Consider the following 27,566-nt stretch of genomic DNA (forward strand, 5'->3'; position numbering starts at 1 on the left):
GGCATTTGGAACAATTTTTCACTTTTATGGGGAGGACCATGCCTTGGGAAATTTTCTTGCTTGCCTATTAAATCCAGAATTGGAATTTTGTGATTCTAGCAAATCTAGCCATCAAAAATAAACAAATATGTAATCAGAGTAGAGGTGGCCTTCCAGCTGATAAATCATTTAAGAAGGGTTAAGGGAGTTCATGGATGTCTACCAACATGCACTTAATATATCTAAAGATTAAAAAAGAATGTAAAACTGTGTTGCCAGACTATCTGCAATAGAATAAAATTACTTGGATAAAGATATAGGCATATGTCATTATATGTAATTTATTTTTTCCCAGGAAAGTTGGATGTAAAGTGATTATTTCCTACACTGAATACTACTTCTCAGGGATCATCACGATCATGATAATATTGGTGTGCATATCTGTTAAAGAAAAAAATAATGTTTAAAAATACAACAGTCATTTAAAGGAATGCCTATACTTCTATAAAGGATATTGCCCAACAATTATACTATGAATATAAAATGATGAAAATAAGTTTTTTCATATTGGAACTAACCTTAGAATTGAAAGAAAAATGATGATTTATCTGAATAGTACATACCAAACCTATGTCTTTCATTTTCTATTATGTTCTGATCCTAATCTATAGTGGAAAAACATGTCTAAGTCTGGTTGTTCAGAACTTTCTCCCTTTTGTCAAAATTGTTAGTTACAGAAATGAGCGAGTGGATTGAGGTTAAAGAGAGAAAGATGTAAAAACACAGTAAGTGACAATCAAAAAGTTCCTGAAAAAATAGATTGAAATCTGTGGATTAAGTAAACTAGAAAATACAAAAATAAATGTTCAGATAACATTTAGCAAGTCTTTTCTTAGTTTATGTTTCCAGCATTATTCTAATGTAATGAAGAAAACTAAAAATTAGTTGTAAAATAGGATTAAAAAATAACTTTCAGAAAGACATTTCTTAGTCTTTCTCAGCTTTCTTGAGTAAAAATCCTCTAAATTTTCTGAGCACTTATCCACAATCATTAATTATAACATAAACTATTATATAATTATTTCCTTGTCTGTGAGATTAAATAAGCCATTTTTTTTTCAGTATAAGTTGAACCTTAGAGTAATTATTCTAAAGTGAATCTTTGTGGAAAGAAATTAGAGTCATATACTATTTTTACTACATATCTTTGTTTTATAATTACTTTATCTTTCAGATAACTCTATTATTTTTGTAGATCTCATCTACAAAATGGCTTATTTTATATTTTAATTTAGAAAATTAATGTTCCTCTTTTATAAGTGAGAAAAATTTTTAAAAGACGGGATTGAAAGGCAAAAAAATGTTATCACTATTTAGAAATCTAATTCATAATATTCATTCCTTTCTGACTACTTAATATTGTTTGCCTTTCCAATTACTTATGAATCTTCCATATATAGTGTCTGGCCTGAAAAGTTCTAACGTAAAATCACCTGTCTGCAAAGCAATGCAACTGAATGAAGTTTAAAAACTTCATGTAACATGCCATTTAGCATTCTCATAAAATGTCAGTTTGGTGTTAACAAGAGCAAATGGAAGAAAAGCTAATGTGCAAGCCTTCTGAAAACTTCATCCTGGGAAATCAGAAATAAGAGACTATGATTCTCATTTCAAATCTATATTGCATAAAAGTATTTTTAAGATGGAAAAAATATTCACATGTTGCTCATCATATATCTTGGATGTTTTGGTAAAACATTTTGTGTTCACCCTTTTAAATATCCTAGGACACATTCACTAGCTAGGACTGATGGTACAGAAATGGGTGACCCTACAACTACCACGATGTCAAAGAAACTGCCCATTATCTTGGTGTTCCTGATAGCAAGTGGTTCCTGGAAAAGGCTGGAGAAGCATTGCATAATGTTTAGGCACGTGGATTCTGTGGCCGGAGAACATGAGTTAGAATTCTGTCTCTGCTATTTCCAGCTGTGAAAACTTATGCAGGTTGTAAATCATTTAACCTCTTGGTGCCTCAGTTTCCTCATGTTTTAAATGGGGATAATCACAGCATCTATTTCATCAAGTTGTGATGAGAATTAAATGGTTTTATAGTTCTTAAAATAGTGCCTGACAAAAATAGTGCAGTATGTGTTACTATGATTAACCTCCCCCAAAAAATACACTTGGCAAATCACTTTGTAATTGTTTTACTCCTTAATTTATTTTTTTAAATCAGAATCTTGTTATACAAAAGCCTATTATTATGCATATTTGTAAAGTGAGACCAGAATATTCATGTGTTCATTTGATAAGTGAAACTAATGCTCATAACAGAGATTTGTGGAATATATGATTACAGTAGGACAACTTATTTTGGGGAAAGAGTCTTCTAACTATCTTGCCAGGTTTCTTAGTCTTTAAGATGGTATACATAGAAGATATATTTTCTCCTAATGAAAATGGTAGAGCAAGAAAATATGCTATATATATGCACACAACATTTTCTAACATATCTATAACATATTTTCTCACCTCCCATTTTCATTAGAAATATATCTATATATACATATGTTTATATAGATATATATATCTTCTGACATTTATAATATTACCAAGTATTGAGGCACTGCAAATATGACCAGTATGTGACTAGAGTACACACTTACTGTTTTTGTTGACAAGCATCTATCCACCTCTTGTCCAATAATAGTATTCCAACCCTGCTTTTGAGGGATGTTCCTATACCACCACCACAATCCTGACTGTTCATAGGTTTCAAGCAAGGTTTTCCTTCTAGTTCCAAGGGTAAGGCATTTGCTTTAGGGAAGGCCAATCAAAGTACAAAGCACAGCATTACGTAGGACTGAGCAATTACTTAGGGGATGGGCATGTTACCCACCTGGAGCAAGTGAGATGCAATGAGAGTTTTTCTGGTTCTTTATTCCTATTGGATTTAAGTCTGGAAGGTTGGGAGGCTGGAGCTGCTATAGGACCTTACTACAATAAGGGATGAATCTCTAGAAAATCTATCACCATTGAAGTCAAAGCCAAAGGATGCAGCATAACTAGGTGCTGGTAATGTCAGCTGTGTTCCAGAATCATCCTATGCCTAAAGCTAGCCCTAGACAACAAACCTTGAACTAATGAACTTCCTTTTCCTTCCATCCTTCTTTCTTCTCTTTTCTTCCTCCCCTCCTTTTCCTCCTTCCCACTTTCTTTCCTTCCTCCCTTCTTTTTTCCTTTCCTCCCTTTCTTTCTTTCTTTTTTCTTTCTTTCTTTCTTTCTTTCTTTCTTTCTTTCTTTCTTTCTTTCTTTCTTTCTTTCTTCCTTTCTTTCTTTCTTTTTCTTCTTTCTTTCTTTTTCTTCCTTCCTTCCTTCCACCCTCCCTCCCTCCATCCTTTCTTCCCTCCTTCCCTTTCTTTCTTCCTTCCTTCCTTCCGCCCTCCCTCCCTTCCTCCCTCCTTCTCTTTCTTTCTTTCTTTCTTTCTTTCTTTCTTTCTTTCTTTCTTTCTTTCTTTCTTTCTTTCTTCTTTCTTTCTTTCTCAAGCCAGTGTGAGTCATCCTTTTGTCTCTTATAACCAAAAGAGACCTGCTAGAGTGATTAAAAAATTATTTTTGGCTATATCTTCTCTATGTTCAGTTCCAACAAATACATTTTCTAATGAAAATGATGAAACTAGAAAATATGCAAAATTTATTGATTTAATAATTAGGACTGTTTCTGGTTATAATTGGTACCACTGCCTGGTTTTTATTTAATCTTTATTTCAGGCTTTAGTTGAATGAGCAAGTGTTTCTTTTTATGACTGAATAGAGTTCACACATGTTTGGTGTCAGACTTTCAGTTTGAATCCTGTGTGTATGATCTTAGATGACTTGTTCTACCCCCTGTGTACTTCCTTTCTCCAGTTTTCAAATCAGGATCGTGAAAGTGTTTATTTGATAGGCTTGTGGGGAGGATGAAATGATATGGTGCATGCAGACATGTCAGCCCTGTCAGTGACTGGCACGTAGTAAGTTCTCAAATCATCACTATATCACTAATTGAAAGATTGGCATTAGGATTTCACTGGCTTTTCAGTTTTATTCTGGCTGCTTTTCAGCCACTAAAATCAGAGTTTAAATGGGAGTCTCATTTATTTTATTTCTAGAGAAAGTTTATTTGTATAGCACAAAGACCATCTCTGTTGAATTAGCAAAGCACTTTGTTGGAGTTCAGCTACTCTGGGGCTGAGGCTAATGTTAAATTCCACTGTATGTAAGACTTTCATTAATATAATTGCTTTTTTATGAGTTTCTATTTTTAACATTCAGTATTTACTTTCTTTTTTTACTTTGAATTATTTGTATTGATTGAATGACTTCTGGCTTAGGAAATAAAAAGTATAAACAGAAGCTTAATCTGTTAGCAAAATTAATGATTGAAATCAGCAAAGTCTTAGCGTTTTGTTCTAAGAAAAGCCTGTGAGAAATCAGAGCTCCATTAGTGAAAGCTTTGGGCTCCTTCAAACACAGGGCTGTGTGTACATACACTGTGAGGGGTTTCTCTTCACAGTTCCCCCGCCCTCTAGTGGTAGTTATAATAACGCCATTTTGTAGTCCCCAAACAGGAAATGCCTGTTCTTACTTCAGTTACCAGAATCCTTTTACAGGAAGTTAGGTGTGGTCTTTGAAGGAGAATTAAAAAAAAAAAAAAAATGAAAAAAAGAAAAAAAGAATGATGGAATTTTAGCTGCAGTCTTCTTGGTGCCAGCTTATCAATCCCAAACTCTGGGTGTAAAAGATTCTGCAGGGGTAATGTTTTAATATTCTTATTATGCTTATTCTCTGTGATGCTTCTCTACCTTTACAGTAGAATCCTTGGGGGAATCTGCAGAGGACCACTTTCATTTTGAAGCTGCTGGCTGCATGTTTTAGCATGTCTCTTCTATTAGAGCATCCAGGCATGGCAGTTTCCTCCATGGAGTATGCATGGACCGTCTTCATGCCTATGTCTGTCGAGGCATGAGGGTCTCTGGGGATGGGTAAGGTAAATGGGGGATGTTTTGGAGACAGTGTGATACTGAGAGGGCAGTCTGCTAGCTAGTGGCTGAAAGGTCCTAGTCTACTTGAAAAAAAATAAAAATAAAAACGATAGAGTAGCTTATGTTATTTTAAATTTCCCTGTTTGATCTGGCATATGCTACAGAAGTGATCTGGATATTAATGCATTTACTCTTTGAAAATGCACTTCATATAATTAAATAGCAATTCTCATTCCTGTAGGATGGGGGTTACAATGGATTGATATTTTAAAAAGAAGGAAAAATAGATAAGTGATTGTGTACAGATGGCATGCAGGAGTTAAGCTTTTGGTTGTATGATTTCAAAAATCATAGAAACTCTTGCCACTGGTTCAGAGATAACATTTGGAATGATTGGTGTGCTCTGTTAAGTTATATATGTTAGTCCGGTGAAATATGATTAGAATACAGTAAGCCTCCATTTCTATGGCAAAGACCAACAAATAGGAGTTTGTTTAAAAGATAAACTATCTTAAACTTGTTATTTTTTCAAGTCTACATCTGCTATTTAGATTTTTATGAAATGGGCACTATTTGAGAAAATGAACTAATTCTACAGTATTTCCTAAGTACTGCAAATTTGTTAATTTAAGAAACAATTATACTAGGTAGCAGCAGGTTGCTCGGCCAGGGGGGTCCAAGATCCAGACCTCTGACGTGGATGACTTCCTGCCCAGTTTGGCAGGAGCTGGATCCCTTCCTGTGCAGCTTCCGAGCAGTTCCAAATGCAATCGGGCATCCCCCGCTCCTTCCTGCTCCCTTGCTTTCAAGCAGTATCTACCTATGTTTCCATAGCCTGGCATTTCAGGATTTCCAGAGCTCTTTACCAGGTGCGTTGATTTTGAATAAGCTATTAAAGGTGGAAAAGTAGGCCAAAAGGAACATGGAAAAAATGGAGAGGTACATGCAAGATCCTTGCATAGCCCAGGTTCTATAATTTGGGGTGATTATTCATCTCTTGTTTTGGATCCCTGATATTTTTTCAGAAAGGATGCTGAAAAAGATGGCTGCCAAAATATTCACAATGAAACAGCAAGCACAAACCAGTATCCTCCATTTCCGAGCTCTGAATTGGTTATTTTCACTTAAAACATTTTGGGAGTGGGAGACTAGATTACCTCATAGACATCTACTGAATGTGAAAGACAGATCTCCATGCAAGCAAATGAATGCATGCATGAGAATCCCGTGAATACAGCTTCCTTAGTAAAATATTGCAGAGAGCTTGGTTTATATATTTTATCTCAATATCATGTTATTGCCACAGTTACCTTTTATCCTAATGACTGTTGCCTCTCTCTCTCTCTTCTCTCTCTGTCTCTTGTTTCCATAGCACTTTCTTATGCAAGGAGCTAAACAGTGATTAAAGGAGCAGGATGAAAAGATGGCACAGTCAGTGCTGGTACCACCAGGACCTGACAGCTTCCGCTTCTTTACCAGGGAATCCCTTGCTGCTATTGAACAACGCATTGCAGAAGAGAAAGCTAAGAGACCCAAACAAGAGCGTAAGGATGAGGATGATGAAAATGGCCCAAAGCCAAATAGTGACTTGGAAGCAGGGAAATCTCTTCCATTTATTTACGGAGACATTCCTCCAGAGATGGTGTCAGAGCCCTTGGAGGACCTGGACCCGTACTATATCAATAAGAAAGTGAGTTTTTAGTCAAGTTGTCTTTACTTCCCCCACTTCCTAATTGGTTCTGGACTAGTCCCACAGATGTCTGGTGAAGAATGATGTGCCTCTTCCCCTTTGTCTAAAGCATCACTAGGATGCTGGGTGTGCTTGAGCATGTAATGGACCCCTTATCCTACAAGTCTTTTGGAAGTACTCATTTGAATCTACATTCCCAGGACAAACAGAACTGAAGTGGCATCATGCAGTTGGGTAAATGAGGAAGGGCAAAAAGTGATGAAGCAAAAAGTGAAAACAAGGGTTATATTATATTTCCAGAAATCGTATTTAAATTCCTTTTTACAATCTCAAGCTCTATATAAGTTATTTTGATCAGCAGCAGGTTTATGCCTTCATTACCTGTACTTTGCCCTTTCCACGGCTCTCTGCAGGAGAAATAATAGTAGGTGACTTAAGTACCCCCAAAAGAAGCTCATCCAGAAACACACATGGAAAACTCTGAAGTTCTCATGAAAATTTTTTGTCAAAATGAAGAAGTAATCAAAGTCTCATTTTTATGCTTTTTGTGAATTACAAATATAGTTTTAAAATACTGATATCAAAACTTGATAAAAGGTGCTAAATTCCTACGGGGCATTGACTATAGGTTTTTGTGGTTTTTTTCCTCCTTTGAATCCTTATGTCTTACCAAATTTAGGAAAGTTAATGGTGCACAGAAAGAAAAAGCCCCTATCATCATGTTGTATGTTGGTAATTAGTGTATTACTATAGTATTTTATAAGGCAAAATTTTAAATGATGGTCTTACCTTTCTCTTAAAATGTTCTTAATTTTAATATTAAGATCCTAAATTCTGTTTTATATGTTGTGTTTTCTCTTTCAGACATTTATAGTATTGAATAAAGGGAAAGCAATCTCGCGATTCAGTGCCACCCCTGCCCTGTACATTTTAACTCCCTTCAACCCTATTAGAAAATTAGCTATTAAGATTTTGGTACATTCATATCCTTTTTTCAAATAGTTGCTTTATTATGATTTTGTTCTTTGAATTATTGATCTGGGAATTTTAAAAAAATATGTGGTTGGCTATGTTATGTGCTCTTCTTTTTTTCTTTCCTCTTACTCAACAGTTAGCATATTGCAAATGGGATTATAGGTAAGTGAACCCCTTTTCCTCATCTTCTGGTAGTTCCTCTCTTCCTGACTCTTCTGCTTCCTTCTGAACTGCTGCTACATCTAAGACTTCTTCATTAATGTTGATCATGTTGCCAGGCTCTCCTTTTATACGTCTTCCTATTTTACAATGTTTTGCAATGGGTGAACTCCATGAGCTAATTTTCCTTACTGCTTTCACATTTGGAAAATATGTACATGATCTGAATTGCACAATTTTATATCTTTTTGATCTGAGTTGTACTACTTTCTGCTTTTTATTTCAGCATTTGAAAGCTTTGATTAGTAAATGCTTACAGTTGTGATTGTATACACACTAGCCTTTCAGATATCTCTCCAATTCTTTTCCCCAATAGCATCCTACTGGGGAAAAGATTTTCTATTTTCTTTCTTTTTTCTTTTCTTTTCCTTTTCTCTTCTCTTCTCTTTCCCTCCCTTCCTTCCTCCCTCCCTCCCCCACTCTCCCTTCCTTTTCTTTCTCTTTCTTTCTTTCTTTCTTTCTTTTCTTTCTTTCTTTCTTTCTTTCTTTCTTTCTTTCTTTCTTTCTTTCTTTCTTTCTTTCTTTCTTTCTTTTCTTTCTTTCTTTCTTTCTTTCTTTCTTCTTTCTTTCTTTTTCTTTCTTTCTTTCTTTCTTTCTTTCTTTCTTTCTTTCTTTCTTTCTTTCTTTCTTTCTCTTCCTTTCTTTTCTTTCTTTCTTTCCTTTCTTTCTTTCTTTTTCTTTCTTTCTTTTCTTTTCTTTCTTTCTCACTTGTTCCTGTGTTTTATTCAAGTCAAAGATTCTGCTACAACTGTCTCTCTCCAAAGGCTTATTGTCTGTCAAACCACATACATCCTCATTTTATTCTTCATTCTCCTTATTGAAGTAGCAACTTCCTAGAAATGAGATTGATGACACCTTGGTGGGAGATGGTAATTTGATTTACTCTTAGAAGTTAAATAGAGTAGTTGTGAATGAGAGGTTTTATTTTAGGTGAAGGACAGTGGTATGACTGACAGCCAGCCCTGGGAAAACCAAGGAAGCAAAGGTTTGGAAGACTGGGGCTTTGCCAGGCAGGGGCATTTACAGGAAGAACACTTAAACCTTGGGATGGGGATTGATATGCATCAGGAACCAGAGGTAAGGTTCCTGAAGGGGAAACTGAAATCTAAGCAGAGTCTCAGGGCAACTTTTAACGTTGTTTCTTCTTTAGAAAGAGTCATTGCCTTGGATTCCATGACATGATCAGGCCAGGGATTCCAGGACATGGTAAGACTTTCGGTATAAAAGCCTACTTCCTCTAGTAGTCCATGAAAATGTTTAAATTAGATAAAGTGAGGAATTCGGGGTGTGGGATAAGCTTGGTACCGGGAACTCATTTCAGTTCTGAATGGAGGGGCTGTAAATCATGTCCCCAGACTTGCCAGGCAGTGTGGTAAATGACATTTTCAGAAGCATGGCATTCTAGAATTCAGGCTCCCTTTAACATCTAGTTTATTCCTCTTCCTCCCCTATGTCCTTTGCATAGACATCAACATACTTTAATTCATTATTTCTTTTATGCTTTAAGATTTAATAATTTTTTCATGAATTATCTAAAGGAATAACATTTCCTTACTTCTATTTTTCAAGAAAATAACCCATTGTATGGGGCATAAAGGTCTTTAAGTTAGCATTAGAAATGAATAATAAAGTTGAGATTTAGATTTGGGTCTCCTGAATTATAAATTGTGGTCTATTATTATGTTTTGGGTATTTGTAATCTTTGCATTAAATAAATCTTCCCATAAATTATTTATTATATTATCAGATAACTGTATACCCTTTATGTAAATTTTATTTTTATATGAAATTATGTGAAAACTCAAACTTATGTCCAATGCTCTGTTAAGAGTAGATAACTAGGAGAGTATGCATTGAATAAATAAGGGACTAATGAGTCAGAGGCTAGAAAATTAGATGCAAAACAAGTAACAAAATGGGAGATCTGAATAGGTCAGAAAAAACTATTTTGTCCTGAATCTGAGTGATGGGATGGAATTAAGAAAGTTAATAAAGAAAAAAGCAGTTTTTATTTTAAACCTTTTGTGTGGGGATCATGTATTTTTTTGAAAATGTCACGAACACGATCATCTCTAGGAAGTTAGGGAACCCATGAGTCCTAATTTAAGGCCCTTTGAGAAAAGAGACTCCCAGTGACAGAGGACAAGGGCAGTTTTAGAAGTTTTGATCAGAGGATCCAGGCATTAAGGACATAGTTTATGGTGGGGGCTCTCTGAGAATTGAGACAACTTGAATTTGAGGGTTTGCACTTGCTTCCCAGAAGAAAATCTTCAAGGGGCAGAGTTGCTTGGAGGCCTGGAGTGATGTTAGTTATGTGAAGGCAGCCAGGGAAATCTATTAAGATTTGCTAAAGTGAATGGTTAGATGCTTACAAATGTCTGATAAGCCACAAATTTCTTCTAATGTAGAAAAAGTAGATTTTTAAAAATCTCTAATTTCCTGAATTAAAATATTCTATTTCACATATTTCATCTTGGACTAAAGATATAAGAAAAGAAAAAGGAAGTGGACCAAAAGTCTAAGGTAGATAAATTCTTTAGTCTTTTGGCAATAGTGGCATACTTGGTGGGAGAGCCTAGTAAACTTTGATGCATATAATGCTGTAGGGTTTGCAAATGATTCTGCTAGTGATTTTGTCTTTTATTCTTCTCAATACAAGCCCTACACTCAAATCCTGGTTTTCTGACTTGAGGCACATGCCTTTTGCTGTAAGGTTAAAATGCTTGGAAATGGTGATGGCGGTGGGTTTGGGCACAGTTAAGAGGTCATTGTGTATTTATTATCATTAATTTATAAACCAGAAAATGCCCGTTCGCAATAAAGAAATTTGTATTTTAAGCTTAGACTAATATATCTATTTCCAAAGGAAATCCTGTCTTGTTTCTTAAAGAGCTGTTATCTTCATTAGGAGCTGTTGAATATCAAATTAGCTTTGTTTCTTGACTTTGGCAGAATAAGAGGTTATACTTATGCCTACTATATTTGTGCCAGGGTGTATTTTGAAAGCTGAAAATGCTTTTGATATGCCTAATATCTTGTTTTGCTAGTTAAATAAAATATGGTTATATTTTCTAGATAGTAAACATGTTAAAAATGATCCATATTCCTAAAATTCCTTATCAGAGTTTTAAATGTTTCATGTCAGTTTTTATTATTTTAGCTTAAGATGCATATTCCACCTTATTTTGCATTTGTCACTCATTCATTTGTTCATTTGCAAGTATTTACTAAGTACCTAATGTATGGCAGGTGTTCTTCTAGGCATTAGATGCAACACTGAACAAAACAAAGTTCCTGCTTTCATGTAGTTACATTCATATATCTATGTGTGTTTGAGAGGAGAAAGATGAGAAAAATAAACCATATGTCAACTAGTGATAAGAGCTTTTAAGAAAAATAAAGCTGTGTAAAAAGAGAAGAATGGCAATGTACTATTTTAGATCAGAGAGGTCCTCTCTAAAAAGATACCATCTGAGTAGAAATCGGAAGGAAGGGAGAGACTGAGACATGGAAATCTAGGGGAACGTTAAGTGTAAAGAGAATAGCAAATGTGAAGGCCAAGTATAAAGATAGAAGTACAACTGGTGTGTTCAGCAAGGAGAATCAGCAAGGAGTCCAGAGTGATGGGGTGAAGTGGGGAAGGCAGGGTGTAGTAGGGTATGAGGTCAGTGAGAGTGGAGGGCAGGGGCTGCAGTTGTAGGCCATGATGAGGACACCAAAGTCACTCTGAATGAGATGCAGAGTGATGGCTGAAGGATTTCCAGCAGAAGAATATCATAACCCAACTCACATTTTATAAATACCACTCTGGCTGCTGTGTGGAGATTAGACTGCGTGGAGGGAAAGTTTGGGAGCAGAATTGATTGGGGACCTCCTGCCATAATGAAGGCAAGGGACGCTGGTGGTTTGGACTATGATAGAAACAATGAGGGTGGCAAAATGGCATCGAACTTAGATGTGTTTTGCAGAAGAGCTGATAGGATTTGCTGAGCAATTGAATTAAATTTGAATGTGTTTTTTTTTATATATTTTTAAAGATTTTATTTATTTACTTGACAGAGAGAGACATAGCGAGAGAGGGAACACAAACAGGGGGAGTGGGGGAGGGGAGAAGCAGGCTCCCCGTCTAGCAGGGAGCCCGATGTGGGGCTCGATCCCAGGACCCTGGGATCATGACCTGAGCCGAAGGCAGACGCTTAACAACTGAGCCACCCAGGCACCCCTTGAATGTGTTTTTGAGATGGCTGTTAGACATTCAGTGGAGGAGCTGAGTACTTGGATAGAAATACAGATCTGGAGTTCAGGAAAGGGCAGGGCTGGAGATAAAACTTTGGGAGACATCAGTATTTAGATGGTATTTAAAATCATAATAAAGACTGCGACACTCCAAATCACACAACTAGTGCGGACTGCCTGTCATTCACACCGAGTGGGAAAATGAAAAACAGCTTTGGTATCAGAAAACCTGGATTCAGACCCCACCTCTGAGATTTACCTATTGCTCTATGACCTTGGGCCAAGGTATTACAACTGTTTTGAATCTCAGTTTCTCCATCTATAAAATTGGAATAAAATTTTATACATTAATAATAATAAAATGTATAAGTACCTGGCATCGTGACTAGCACCTAGTAGGTACTTGATAAGTGGTTGCTATGATAGCTGTTGTTGGTTGTAGTAGCTACAATTCTAGCAGCAACTGCTGCAAGATTAGTAAAGGAAAACTCTCATATTGTTAAGGAATTCCACAAAGAATTCTATATAAATCACTGCTTTCTTCTGGCTTCACATCGCGAAGAAAATGTTTATCCGGCACCAGAGTTTGGAGCTGTCAGTGACTAAAACGCAATGTGATTGTGCAACCTTCTCATTTTGCAGACGATTTAATTAAGTCCCAGACGTGTTTACTCCCTTTCTAAGGCTACATTTTGTATCAATGGCAGAGCTAAAACTTCAGACCAGGTCTTCTCATTCTCAGCCCCGTGCTCTTTGCATTTTCCACCCAACAGACGAAAACTCTCAGATACAGTGTCCTAGGTGCGCTGCCAATATCGCTGTCTGTATGCGTTCTAAAGGTTATTTTCAGGGGCTTCAACTTACTATTCATTAAAAAAGAAGTAGGCTTTTTAGTTCATCCCAAAATTATATGGTATCCCTGTAGAAATAAAAAAAAAAGTTACGGTTTTCCCTGCAAAGAAGTATGTAGGCCTGTAGGAGAGGAAGGGGAGCAACTTACAATTTCCATGTCCCTTGCTTTTAATGCTCAGAAGTCATCATGCATTATCACATAGTTAGGAAGATGGTTAATCATAGAATGAAACAACTCCAGAGTTAAAAGTATATAGGTGACATTTAGTTAGTATTTCTGCTAGCTTAGAAATGTGCACTGATATGTCGAAAGAGGCCTATCCTACTCTGCTTTGAATTTTCCATTTTTATGTTAAGAAAACAAAACAAAACAAAACTCTAACATTAAACTGTTTTCTCCCTCTAGTTTAGAGTTAAAAATTCCTCTGCAGCGTCTCTGGATATTATAGAACATTACAAAGTCCCTGAACAGATTTACAAACAATGACTTTCCCTTCTTTAAGAATAATAAAGAAATGCCCTACATTTTATATTCAATAAGCAAATGATTAATAGTAATAAAAATAACTGTATCCTCTAAGGAAAGCATTAGTACTGTATTTACATAAGAAAACTGAACATCCAAGAATTAAGCAACTTGCTGAAGCCCATGTGGTTGGTAAAGGAGACATCTGGTCTGTCCTTCAGTGCTTTAAATTAATTTTTTTTTTTTTTTGGTGCTTTAAATTTAAAGCTCACATTGCTCCATCCTATCTACACGGAGCTAGGGGTAGGCATGCCAGTATTTTAAATATTCAGGTTCCATGTCAAAGAGTACATAAACCATATTCAGTATAAACTTGAAGTTTCTTTTCATCATATACACACAGAAAATATTTTAGATTTGCCAACTGGCAGAATCAATCAAAGGTTAACACATTTTACCTGGTATAAATAAATTAATAGATTAAAAGGATCATTTTTTCCAGAAATTATTTAAGGTTAGTCTGCCTCTATTATATTTTATATACCAAGGCTCTTAAGGAAATATTGTTCTTAAGGATACGTTGTTCTTTTGAAAAATATATTTTGTTGAAATCTTGGCCTATATGTTTAGAAAATAATGTAGGATTTACATGTTTTATTACTAGTTCTTGCCCCTTGAAATCTGCCTTGATGTGAAGTTTCTATACTTTTTCAAGGTGTGGTATCACCAAAACAAAATCCATACCTACTTTTTTTTTATATCTGTATATTTATTATGATTATCTGAAGCTATAAAAAGTCACTCACTAAATTCCAGGAATTTTAAAAGTATGTGACTGATAAAATTAATCCACAGTGATTTTTAAAAATTGATGAATTCTGATACACACTCTATTTAGAGATACCTATTAAATCAAAAGCAGAAAACCTAACTCTGGTTATCTTTTATTTGTTTTAAAAGCAAAATAGTTTTATTTGCTTTCCTTTTCTGAATGTCTGTCAGGATCTTTAAATTAGTGTATTTTTTAATAATTAAAAGGATAGTTGTGCAATGTGGAAAACTCCTGTTTGAGCATAAATGCTTTATTAATTGTGACTTATGGGACAATAATCACTCTTTCTATTGTTTAGTAATATTGAAATTTATATTTTACTTCATTACATATAATTAAAATCTACCATTATAAAGAGTAAATATTTTTTAAGGGCTATAAAACCATGGCTCAGATCATTATGTGACAAAATCCCAGGAGGCTATTAATTTCCACCTATGTTTGCCTTCTGCACACTCTTTCAAAAAACAAAGTGTAGAAACTTGTGTACTCAGTATACATGAAGACAAATTTCATGCTGTATTTTTAGACCATATCGTATCAATACATCATCAAAAATCATTAAAAAGGAAACATGTTATTCCATTTAGTAATAAATGAGTTGCAAAATTTATTTCATTCAATAGTCAACTGACTGTGCAAAATGGCCAGGATTTAGTGGTGAACACTACAGACATGGTGTCTGCCCCCACGAAGTTGACCGTCTAGTAGAAGAAAAGATCGGCATTAAAATTAGTCATTGGAAGAATAATATAAGATGCTATGAGGATATATAACTGGTAGACCTAAACAGGTGAGATACTATGGTAAATAACTTTCTACTAGAAATCTTTTTCAAAATAAGTACTAAAGAACAAGTATGAGTTGGCTATAGTGTAGTAGAGAGCATTTCCAGGGAGAAGAGGTGGCATTTACAAAGACCCTTATTTGAGCAAGAGAGTATTTCATTAGATGACCTAAAACAATTACAGTATCATGGGAGAGTGCAATTAAGAGTAAAGAAAAAAAACAACAACAACTAGAGAATGCAAAATTAGAGGAGTAGACGGGTCAGACGTTCTGGAATCTAGACTGTGTTAAGACATTTGATCATTATTCTAAGAATAGTGGAAAACTATTGAAATCATCTGAATTACATTTACACAGGTCATTTTAGCACAGTCTGCAGAATGTATTGAAAAGAACTAAACATGGATTCAGAAAAACCAGTTTGGAGGAGACTGCAATAATCTAGGTTATACTTGGTGGCACTGGACTATGTAGTGATGTGGGGATGTAAAAGTGCACTGAATCCAGTGCCAGCAGATAGAATTGACAGTATTTGGTGCTAAATTGGATGCAGAGGTTTAGGGAGAGAGAAAAATCCAGGATTGCTTCTAGGTTCCTGGCTAGATCGTGGGACATTTTATAAGATACAGAGATGTCAAAGGAGCAGTATGGGTGGGGGGAAGGGGAGGGTAAGATGAAAAGATTTTTACTTCAGTTTTAGTACTCAAAATCTTTTAAATGATTTTGAAGTATCAGTGAGATACGTAGTACAGATGCCATTTGAACACTTCACTGTGTAGAGTTCAGAAGAGGCGTCTAACTTGGAGAGAAGTAGTTGAGATGGTGGGTACATAAATGACATGTGAACCTATGTTTGTTGATGAACTCTAACTAGGATGAATATAGCAGGAGAGGGGGAAAATGGCTGAGATAGCCTATCTCCTTTTCCAAAGGGAATTGCAACATTTCAAAGGATGCAAAGAAATTGTTGCATCCTCTGGTTAGAGAATTAGGATTTCAATAAAGGGAAGGGAAGAAAACTTAATGAAAGAGGGAAGAATTTTCCTTGCTGAATACTACTGAGAGTCAAATAAGAACAAAATTGCCCTTTTGTTTAATGACAAAATATGAAGAGTCTGACATCTTTAGAAAGAAAAGCTAGTAAGCTGAGGATGTGCTGGATACATGAGCGAGAGAAAAGATAAACGGCTCTTTCAAGAAGTTTGGCTGTGAAATGGAGAAAAGTTAGGGCTGTAAGTACTTTAAGAGGATTCAGGATTATAAGAAAGTGTGCCTTCCCCCAAGACAAGAGAGGCTTAAGCAAGTTTATATTGATAGGAAGCTCCCAATAGGATGGGAGATAATAAAGATAAAAGAAAAATGCGGTAAGAGATTTCTGAAGTATCCTGGAAAGAAGGTGTCCGGAGTATGAGTGGGGGCATTGAAGACTTTCCCCATTGAAATAGGAAGGAAGGAAGAAAGGGTAGGTCCAGAAGTCTCCAGAGAAGTTTATCAGCTTAGGGGTGGGAAATAGAGATCTGGCAGTCTGATGCTATCTATTCTCTCAGGGACGTAGGAAATAAGGACATCAGCTTCAGGTGGGGAAGGAAGGAGGAAGAGGGTTGGAGGTCAGAGGAGACTGGAGAATGTTTTAAATTGTCTTTGCAGAGGGTAGGAGATGGAGTTAAGTGAGAAATATGGGGCTGTGTAGAGTAATGGCCATGTTCAGAACCATGAATTTAGAATGGTGTCAATCTGCCAAAAAGAGTTGTTTTCTCCTGTAGGACCTAGCAAACTAGCAGACACAGAAGATCTAGTTTTATATACTAATAGCAAATCATCTTACATTTTATCTTTTTGTTTATTTCTAACAATTAAGGAAAAATAGGTGTTTCTTCTTTGAAATGGTGTTTTTGTTAAAGCGTTCTCTAGGTTCTAGTGCCCTCACGTGGCTGATCCACGTCATTCACTTAGGACTTTTTTTTTTTTTTTTTATGTGGATGCATTTGAACAAGCTGAGAATTAAGCAAGTGCCTTATATCACTGCTAGTAAAAACGAAAAATGAATTATGGCTTTGACTAATGGCAGCTGAGGGTGCAAAGAAACTTCCGTTATAGATTAATGACACATTGGCTACTCACTGTCCTATTTGACTGTACTTAAAATCATGTTACTGTTTTGTTATGTGCAAGTAATGTGAAAACTTACAATAAAAATTAAGACTAAGAAGGGTTATGAACAGCGTCTACTCAATTTCTGGGATTTTTATCATTGTGTCTAAGTTTACATTGATAAAGGTTGTCGTTTTACATAATTGCAACTGAATCTTTCTTGTGCTTTTTCTTAACTATGAAAGTCATTTTAATTATGTGACTACCGAATATTTTATCAGTTTTTGTTGTTGTTTTTTCAATATAAAGGAAAGTGAAGGGCATTGGCTGTGTCTACAAAGGCAAAATGGGTACAGTGACCCAAACCAAATGTTTGTTATAAGGAATGTTCTCTATGATTCAGGAAGTTAGGAAGGCAATTTATTGAGCATCGATTCTTTACCAGGCACATTAAGTATAGGAGCTTTTGTGTATTTTAACTAATTTGATCCTCACAGCAATCCTGTGAAATTGTTATTTTTTTCTCACTTTTATAGTGAATTGAACCAAGTCTTAGGTACATTAATAAGTAATTTGGCCACAGTCACAAACCCAAGAAATGCCATCACTAATACCAGCCATCTTTTCTTACTATTCAAAATTTTATGAGCAGTTACTGTATATTATAAACTCCACGCAGAAAGGATCATATTAAAAACATTCTTCTAGAATGATCCTTAGAATGGAATTATTCTTTCATTGAATTTTTATCATAGTTTATAGACATGCTGAACTTGTAGTTCAGTTGTTGAGGTAAATCTGTCATTTATCATATTTTATTTTTTTATTAAAAAGGCATTTTTTTATAAATACATTTCAGTTGTAGCAGTAAAATACATTTTGTGTTACCATGAATCTTTTAAGACAAAAGAACTTCACTGAGACAATGATCGCAATGTAAGAAGTATAGACCCCGCACCGCCCCCCCACACCATGGAAAAGTTGTTCGAAGGAACCAAAGTGGCTAAAGTAATTACGAAACCTGGTTAAAAAAAAAAAAAAGACCAAAAAAGAAGAAAATAAAGACCCTGGACTGACTTTGGGGTTATTTTATGGTACAAAGTCATTTTTACTTTGAAGGATAAACTCTTTAGGTATTAGAACCTCTCAGATGAGGTATCGTTCACTGCGACAAAAAAAATAATCATTATAGTTTTGCCAGAAATTAAGATTATTAGGTGGCTGCACAACTGGGCCTGAAGAGGTGGAGACAGACCATCTCAATTTTATAAAGCCTCCCTTGCCAAAATAAGACCCTGTATGGATTTGCTAAGTAATTGATTATATGAAGTTAGCTGAACAAGCTTAGATAAGAACTGTTATTTTTGAAGCATTAAAAAAAAACCACACCCACATCTCTCACTAATAACAGGACCCATTCCAAAATGCAAAACCCATTACCGTTATAATTTAGAGGAGAGGCATTTTCATCACCATATTTACCTAGGATACAACTACTACATATAACCAGTACCTTCATGGGTTCCAAAGAATCATGTCAGATGACGGGCACAGAAAAAGCGGATACAGTACAGTGTCCTATACATGGATTGATAGGAAGCAGGCACGGTCTGGATCTATGGAAATCCAAGACCCTTCCTCTCTGGATGGGAGGGGAGGACTGAGAAACATTCTCAGGTGGAACCCACACGTTGGGATTTCAACCTGTGAGCCACTGAAAGACAGAGAGGTCTTTGTATACAAGGCATGGTGCAAAGCCAAATGTAAATCCTGCGAAGCTCCCTGTGGGTTGGAAATGGACAAAGGAACCTGTACCGAACATGGAGACAATCCCCGCGGAAGGGTAATCAAGGCTTTCAAGGAGGAAGTGCTGTGTTTGAAGAATTCCAAAGCTGTGCATTCTCTGATGCTTATCATGGGTACTTCTACACCTAAGTCATTCTAGAATCTATTGCCTTCAAAATTAAATCTGTCATTTAAAAAACTTAAATTGATAAATTATTTACCAATGAACCTATCTCTTTATATTTAATTACTAAGAAGCACCTCAAATGGCCTCAAAAAAGTTGAGGGCTTGGCCTGAGATGGCCTAAATATGTGGTTGTTGAATTACAGAAATGGAAAAGACGAACTCAAGAATAAAATAATAAAGGCATAAAAATTCTAAGCTTCATGGTGTAAAGGCATGGTGGGGCATAAAAGTGAGATTTTTCCATTGAATTTTGTCTTCCTTGACAATACTCTTCTACTTTATTCAATGTGCTCATTATGTGCACTATTCTCACCAACTGTGTATTTATGACCATGAGTAACCCTCCAGACTGGACAAAAAATGTGGAGTAAGTAGAAAATAAAAAGATATTTTTCAATATTGTCACCCCTTATATTTCCAAATTTACTATCTTGAGACCCTATCACTTTCTTTAGCAGATCATACTAGCTACTCTAAACCAGAAAAGTTTAAACAATGACTCAGGATCATTTCAATGACTAATTTCCCGTAGGACAAAGCTTGCAGTGGCTCATTCATTAGCTCAAATTACTGCACTTGTTTGACTGCCAATATTTGTAGCCCTTAATCTTCCTTGTGAGTCTCAAACTCTTTTGAATATTATCAGTGATTACTAATATCCAATGATAAAAGTTACACCTAGTTTGTATGTTCTTTTTCTCATGGCTATCACTTTTTTTTTTAAAGATGTATTTATTTATTTTAGAGAGCAGAAGAGAGTGGGGAGGGGCAGAGGGAGAGAGAATCCTCAAGCAGACTTCCCACTGAGCACAGAGCCTGATGAGGGGCTCGATCTCACAACTCTGAGACCATGACCTGATCCGAAATCAAGAGCTTAACCAACTGAGCCACCCAAGTGCCCCGGCTATCACCTTTCTGTTTTATTAGATATTTCATGGCTCTTAATGATACATATTTTATTAAACACAATGCTTCATTAATTTGGAGGTTAATACCTATTTTGCTTAAATCAGACTGACAGCCAGTGTATTTCAGGTAATATCATCATATAGAACCATATTATTTGGGCCTTCGTTAGTTAATGTAGCAAATACAGCACTTATTTACTTATAGTCAATGAGAATGTCTTTCAGAATGTAATGTTTCTTTTGCCTTAAACTCCTCCTAAGCTTACATCATAGGGAGACTAGTATAGTCCCATATGGAAGCTTCTAATTTTTGTTTGTTAAGTTTCCTTTAAGACACGTACATGTCAATTACCTACTAGATCTTTAATGTGGACTTGGCTATTTCCTCTCAGGTACACCTTTACAGGAATTTATACTTTTGAATCACTTATAAAAATACTTGCAAGGGGCTTTTGTTTAGAAGATTTCACATTCCTGCGGGATCCATGGAATTGGTTGGATTTCACAGTCATTACTTTTGCGTAAGTATCTTCATACGTTTTCCATCCTGGAATAATAAATCACTGGTGGGAGCCTATGCTTTATTTCTCCTCAGTGGCTTCCCTTGACAGATCAAGCATTTTCCTTAGTTATCATGTAAGCTTAGAATACTTTTCCTCTAATCAAATGATGTACTTTGGAGAAATTAGGAATCTAGTAGTAAATTGTATAATTTTGGATTCAGTTAGCACTGTAAAGTAGTAAAGTAAAGTTTCCCAAGTATCTAGACGATGGTTGAAGACAATGCCATTTTTCTCTTAATTGGGAAATCTGATGGCAACGCTCATTGAAGTTGAAAAGGTCTTGATGAAAGACCAACATAGACTTAGATTTCCCTAAATTCTGAATAACTCTGATTTAATTCTACAGGTATGTAACAGAATTTGTAAACCTAGGCAATGTTTCAGCTCTTCGAACTTTCAGAGTCTTGAGAGCTTTGAAAACTATTTCTGTAATTCCAGGTAAGAAGAAACTGGTATAAGGTGGTAGGCCCCTTATATCTCCAACTGTTTCTTGTGTTTTGTTATTGTGTTGTGTGTGAACTCCCTATTACAGATATGTGACAGAGTTTGTGGACCTGGGCAATGTCTCAGCGTTGAGAACATTCAGAGTTCTCCGAGCACTGAAAACAATTTCAGTCATTCCAGGTGAGAGCTAGGTTAAACACCGAGGCTGACTTTACTGCATTGGGGCTACAATTACAGTTTTTGTGCATAAGCCTTTTGCTTGTCACACTTCGCAAAGAAATATGTAAAATAGCAAGAATCAGGACATCATATTTTGGATGGGTTTGATTCTTTGCTTTTACTTCTTGCTTTCTTTAAAACTGTTCTAAATCAGCCTTTGAGTTTAACAGGTCTTTGCATGAGGCATTTGCAGTAACAGGCTACATGGTTTGCATCCTGTAACATCAAGCTTTCCGCATAGAAGCTAAACTGTGAGGCGTTCAGACTGATGCAAATTTGGCCATTCAGGTCGAAAACTGGTGATGTTCTTATCTGCAGATAAATGAAGGAGCAAGAGATAGCATGAGTGCTGCATGGAGCTCAGTTTTCAGATGTCTTCCTTTTTTAACCCGTATTCAAGCTTGCAGAATTCACAAATATATAACCTCATAATCCATTGACTCCAAGATTTGTTACTACTCTATTCACATAGATTTTTCTAAAATCAGTAAGAGGTTAGGGAGTAAGACATCTGCAAATAAAGCAAAATATTTACACAAGGTTTATGTTTAAGCATGAATAACAAAATCATTTCTTTCGCTCTAAGGAGTATTTGGAAATATACTTTTGGTTCATTTCCATTCACAGTTTTCTAACAAACATACAAGTTCTGTTTTCATTCATTTTCACCAGCTACGGGCTTTTCATGAAAATGTTATTCAATCACAAACATTAAACTAATATTGTTGGCATTCTGCATGACATCTTTATTTTCCAGGACAAGCTCATGATGTTTTTGTCGATAATGTAGCTGTTGAATAGTATATTGACATTCCTCTCTGATTTTATTCGTAGGCCTGAAGACCATTGTGGGGGCCCTGATCCAGTCAGTGAAGAAGCTCTCTGATGTAATGATTCTGACTGTGTTCTGTCTGAGCGTGTTTGCACTAATAGGACTACAGCTGTTTATGGGCAACCTGCGGAATAAATGTTTGCAATGGCCCCCTGATAATTCTTCCTTTGAAATAAACATCACTTCCTTCTTTAATAACTCATTGGATGGGAACGGTACCACTTTCAATAGGACAGTGAGCATGTTTAACTGGGATGAATATATTGAGGATAAAAGTAAGATATACTCTTTTAACCATTAAGTTGTTTAGTCCTTTAGTTAAAAAAAATACGTATAGTGGAAATTGTCTCAATTTTAATGTGAACTAAATGATTTAACCAATTTAAGATAACACATATGATACAGAAGTCAAATGATATTTATGATATGATAATGATATTTTACTCCTTTTTCCTTATCTATCAATCAATATGATAAAAGTTATCATTTGAAAATGTGTTATCTTTTCCTAAACCAGTGTTGAAAGCAATACCATTTTATTTGGTATTTGGTAAGCATTGATCAGGAAGGAGTTTTCAGTCATGTAGTAAATAAATCAGTAGTTTGAACTATTCGGTGTATTATGCTGAATTGTGTTGTTAAGAAGACTGTGGAAAAATAACTTGGCCTTATTTGGTTGACTCAGTATTTGTATTGAGTGCATATGATATATCTGGAAATAGAGAAATCATTCACCAAGATGGAAATCTACATTTGTGTACTCATCAGAAAGTTAAGCAACCCCAATCCAGCCATTCACTTATTGATGATGGGAAAATGTAAACTCAAACCTAACCTCTGTTATTGTAATTCATCTTTTTGGTGTTAGTCATTGTTTTAGAGTTGTTATCAGTATAGTTTGATTTTATTTAGGAATAGACATCAGAATAAACTCATGATGCCATATACTTCAGTATAATTTCTTACCATTGAAGCCAGCCTCTCTGTCATTTGGATGTTCAAGTCCCTCCCTCTGCATGTGCAATTAGCTAGCCAATACCCATTGGTCTTTTAATTATCAATATTCTACTGGGACACTTATTCTAAGGTATTCTTCATGGTTTTTAGAACCATATGAAATTTTATCCCTTCTCAAATTATATTCATGTTTTAAGAGTTAGTATTCTTATGAAGATTTCTATAACAGAGATTAAGATGCATTGGATAAATAGTTTTTTTAAAAAATTCATTATTTATGGGGTTTCCTACTTATTAATAACAGCAAAGTAACAATATTTGCACATAAATATTTTCTCTATTTCTGATTATTTCCTTCAGATAAATTTCTGTTAGTAGAATTTGGTTGTGGGGGGGAGTGTCAAAGGGTATAACAGATTAAGGCTATGGAGATAGAGTGTCAGATTGCTCTCAAGAGAGATCATACCACTATATACTTCCTACAGAACTGGTCATCTTACTGAACTGTCCCCAATATTGACTATTACCATATTTTAAAATCTTTTGGTAGAAAGAAAAGTGTATTGTTCCTTAATTATTAATGCAGTAGAATTTTTAAACTATGTTTATTAGTATCAATAACAAGTTATATATTTTATATAATGTGAATTATCTGTTGATTTTTTTACCCATTATTTCATCAAGTGATAGTAAATTTTGGAGAATTCATATGAATTCTTTAATTTATCAAGCATGTTAACATTTTGTCCTTTTCTGGCAAGTATATTTAGCTTGTTTTTCATCTTATTGCTTGTTTTTGATGCTTAAGTGATTTTCATATTTAGGCAATATAGTCATCAAATTTGTTTTCATTTTTCTCTAAGTTTAGAAAATGCTTCTTGATTCGGAGATCATAAAAATATTCCCTTAGATATTGTATATATAAAGGAACCACCTATATATCCTACATAAAAACATTTATATATTCTTTGTATTATATTAATAGACTTAGTTTTTAAATCTTCAATCTTTAAAAATCTAGGAATTTTTTTTGGCATATATTGTGAGGTAAGGATCTAAAACTTTCTGCAAAATTACAGCCCAGATTTCCTTGCATAATATATTAGGAGATTCCTTCAATATAGGCTTTAAAGTAGTCCTAAAAGCAATTACAATAATTTTTTATGGGGCATATGTATGTGTTTTAATGTTTGTGTGTTTTAGTATGTGAATATGTATGTTTATGAATGTATATTTTTTGAGATCATCTTTGCAACTTATTGAAGTTATATATAAGGTTTCCCTAAGAATAGAAATTAGATATACTTAGAAAATTATGTATGTTCAAAGAAACAAATTTATCCTGTTCCTTTGAAATACAGTAATCAAGCCAAAATCCAAAACACAATACTTATTTAGAGCATCATAGAAAGGAAAAACCTAACCCCACTTTTCACAGGAAATTAAGTTAAAACTGGTAGGAAAAAAAAGTCTGAATCTATTTTGAGTCCATGCAAAAAAGTACTTATAAAGTAAAATTTTACTTGCATGGAAGCAATTTGAAGCAACAAGGCTTCCCTTTCTCTCACTTTTTGTGCCAAACAGCCTTAATTTGGCAACTCTTTTTTTGAACTATCCCAAGCAATTTGAGTTTATATTTGCAATAAATGCTGATAAGAGAATGTTATAATAGTTATTCCTTCCCCCCCAAAATTCTTTTTAAAACAGATTTTCTAAACATTTGTTTAATAAAAAATTTTATATTTTGATATTTGTTTAGTATTCAGTTATTATTAAAATATTTTCATTTAGCCATATACATATTTATTACTTTATCCATTTCATTTTAGTTGAAAAAGATTATGAGGTTTATTACCTGAACACAATGGCTGAAGTGTTTTGAGGGCCTTTTTAATGATTCTTTCTATTTCTCACTCTTTAAATAGGTCACTTTTATTTTTTGGAAGGGCAAAATGATGCTCTGCTTTGTGGCAACAGCTCAGATGCAGGGTAAGTGATGTTTCGTATTGAGTTTCAGTCCACACTGCTCCATTGGCCCCAATAACTTGTCACCTCCCACCTACCCAACCCTCCCTCACTCCTCATTCAAAGCCCTCCATAAATTCCACTTCACGCTGATTCTCAAAATAGCTGAAATAAGTGTGGATTCTCACCTCCTTCACACACTCATATGCGGCAATTGTTTTTCCATACTAGGTCACAGCTAATCTTCCAAATTAGTTCAATGGAAAATAGAGAAGCAGTACATATGTATTAGAAGATTAAGTTAATGGAATTCGTAAGCATGTACTTTTGTAAGTGTGATATTTTATACATGCTAATGTGGTCTCCATGACTTCAAATGTAAGATCTCTGGAGATAATGTCGGTATCTGAGTCATGGTGAGTGTATGTCAAGCATATTAGAGCACAAGCTGGGAAGTTTGCATGGATTCAAGCCTGACTACCGAATAACACTCCCTCCCCTTGGCTTAGTTTCCTACAGTGATAAATGGGTATAATAATAGAGTTGCTGCGAGGATTAAATGGATTAGCGAATATGTAGCTATTACAGCATTCAATAAGTGCTTTTGATTATTATGATTGACACGTGAACTTTGTTATTAAGAAGTATTGCACTTGGGGCTAAAGCCTATGAAAATTCAGAGAAATAATTAGCTTTCCCTCTTTGGCAAGAATTTAGAACCATAGAAGAAGTTTAGTGTTCTTCAATGGAAGATGATATTGTGGACATACCTGTAGCAAAATTTCCAATGGTAACGACTTTCGTTTGGCTCATATGATAAATATTGTGCTGCCTTTTCCTCCAAGTCCCAGTGATAAGTAGAACAGACTAATTTTTTTTTAAAGATTTTATTTATTTATTTGAGACAGAGAGAATGAGAGACAGAGAGCATGAGAGGGAGGAGGGTCAGAGGGAGAAGCAGACTCCCTGCCGAGCAGGGAGCCCGATGCGGGACTCGATCCCGGGACTTCAGGATCATGACCTGAGCCGAAGGCAGTCGCCTAACCAACTGAGCCACCCAGGCGCCCAGAACAGACAAATTTTAATTCCTTGTCTGTACCATACTAAATGCTTTACATAGACTATCTTATTTAACACTTGTTTATTTGTAAGGCAGGTTCTGTTATTAATCCTTTCTTACATATGAGGTGCCTGAAGATTAGCAAAGTTAGGAAACTTACTCAAGATCATGCATCTCGAAGTGTCAGGCACAATGCTGGGGCCAGATTTGGCTTGATCATTAAAGTCATAACTATGAAATCTTTACCATGCAGAGACATTCCCTCCTCTCCATGTGCTGCCATCCATCCTTCCTTCACCCCTCTTCTCTACTGCCATACTCACACACTCTGCATCTAGATATCTTCAGTGAAAATCAATTTTTTCCCTATAGACTTATTCTTCTGTTCATTCTGCAAGTCCCAGGAGATATTAATCATGATATGATTGCTTTTATATGGAGACATGATAAATATAATGACAAGAAATCTGTTTTCCCTACTGTCATATAAAGTAGACATTGGCATCTATAAAAACAGGGAAGTCACCCAGCAGACTTGCAGTACTGACTGTTTCTTTTAATCTAATTACAGCCAGTGTCCAGAAGGATACATCTGTGTGAAGGCTGGCCGAAACCCCAACTATGGATACACAAGCTTTGACACCTTTAGTTGGGCTTTCTTGTCTCTGTTTCGACTCATGACTCAAGACTTCTGGGAAAACCTTTACCAATTGGTGAGAACAGATAAAAGGATTCTTCTGGGAAGCATGAAATACTGAAATCAAGGGAATTGCTTTAAGATACTGTATTACTTGGAGTGTGAGCTTTTAGCGTCTATATAAAATTTAATAAAATATCTCTTACATTTTTACAGACACTACGTGCTGCTGGGAAAACATATATGATATTTTTTGTGCTGGTAATTTTCTTGGGCTCATTCTACCTTATAAATTTAATCCTGGCTGTGGTGGCCATGGCCTATGAGGAACAAAATCAGGCAACTCTTGAGGAAGCTGAACAGAAAGAAGCTGAATTTCAACAGATGCTTGAACAGTTAAAAAAGCAACAAGAAGAAGCTCAGGTATCATTAGCAAGAGCATAGAGCTCTTGTGTTTGTTGATCTCAGTCCTCTGACCGCACTGGTGAGGTCAGTGACATTTACCACGCGAAATCGGCAGTGGGTAAAAGTAACATTTGAAACATGTCATATGTGTTTGGTATTAGGAGCCGTTAGATTTTTAGATTATTATTTTATGTTGATGATTACTGTCAATGCTGATGGCATCAAAACATCAAGAATTATAATTGCTTTATTGACTTTTTTTTTTCTCCCTTGTGACTCCTCATTTACTCAGGCTCACAAAATATGTAGACCTGTATGCCCTCAATTGAAGTATTTTCTTAATTTTCTGGGGAAGAGGAATTTGTTATAGTTGCTTCTTCATTAGTGTCAGTAGAGGTGGGAAAGGTCAGAAAACCAGAGTCAAACTGAGAAGATATTTCCTAGAATC

At 35.4% G+C, this 27,566-nt stretch overlaps 1 protein-coding gene across 12 annotated transcripts in view; it reads left to right on the top strand.

Annotated features, from left to right (window-relative positions):
- Positions 1–6,423: 6,423 nt before the first annotated feature.
- LOC123839343 (sodium channel protein type 2 subunit alpha) overlaps positions 6,424–27,566 on the top strand; it is an 81,533-nt gene continuing 60,390 nt past the window's right edge. For 8 of the 12 annotated variants that reach the window (XM_045868709.3, XM_045868712.3, XM_045868716.3 and 5 more), the window contains exons 1-9: positions 6,424–6,696; positions 7,561–7,679; positions 19,406–19,495; positions 20,429–20,557; positions 21,132–21,223; positions 22,097–22,369; positions 24,977–25,040; positions 26,648–26,789; positions 26,930–27,136. In XM_045868709.3, the coding sequence (XP_045724665.1) occupies positions 6,430–6,696; positions 7,561–7,679; positions 19,406–19,495; positions 20,429–20,557; positions 21,132–21,223; positions 22,097–22,369; positions 24,977–25,040; positions 26,648–26,789; positions 26,930–27,136 (1,383 nt within the window). In that variant the 5' untranslated portion in view covers positions 6,424–6,429. Of the gene's footprint in view, positions 6,697–7,560; positions 7,680–19,405; positions 19,496–20,428; positions 20,558–20,945; positions 21,038–21,131; positions 21,224–22,096; positions 22,370–24,976; positions 25,041–26,647; positions 26,790–26,929; positions 27,137–27,566 lie in introns of all 12 variants that reach the window. The other 4 variants (XM_045868710.3, XM_054506160.2, XM_045868717.3 and 1 more) reach the window with 2 other exon arrangements.

Source organism: Mirounga angustirostris, unplaced genomic scaffold (assembly GCF_029215605.1).
Source record: "Mirounga angustirostris isolate CCGP_5_RB_7025 unplaced genomic scaffold, mMirAng1.0.hap1 SCAF_3, whole genome shotgun sequence".
Lineage (NCBI taxonomy): Eukaryota > Metazoa > Chordata > Mammalia > Carnivora > Phocidae > Mirounga > Mirounga angustirostris.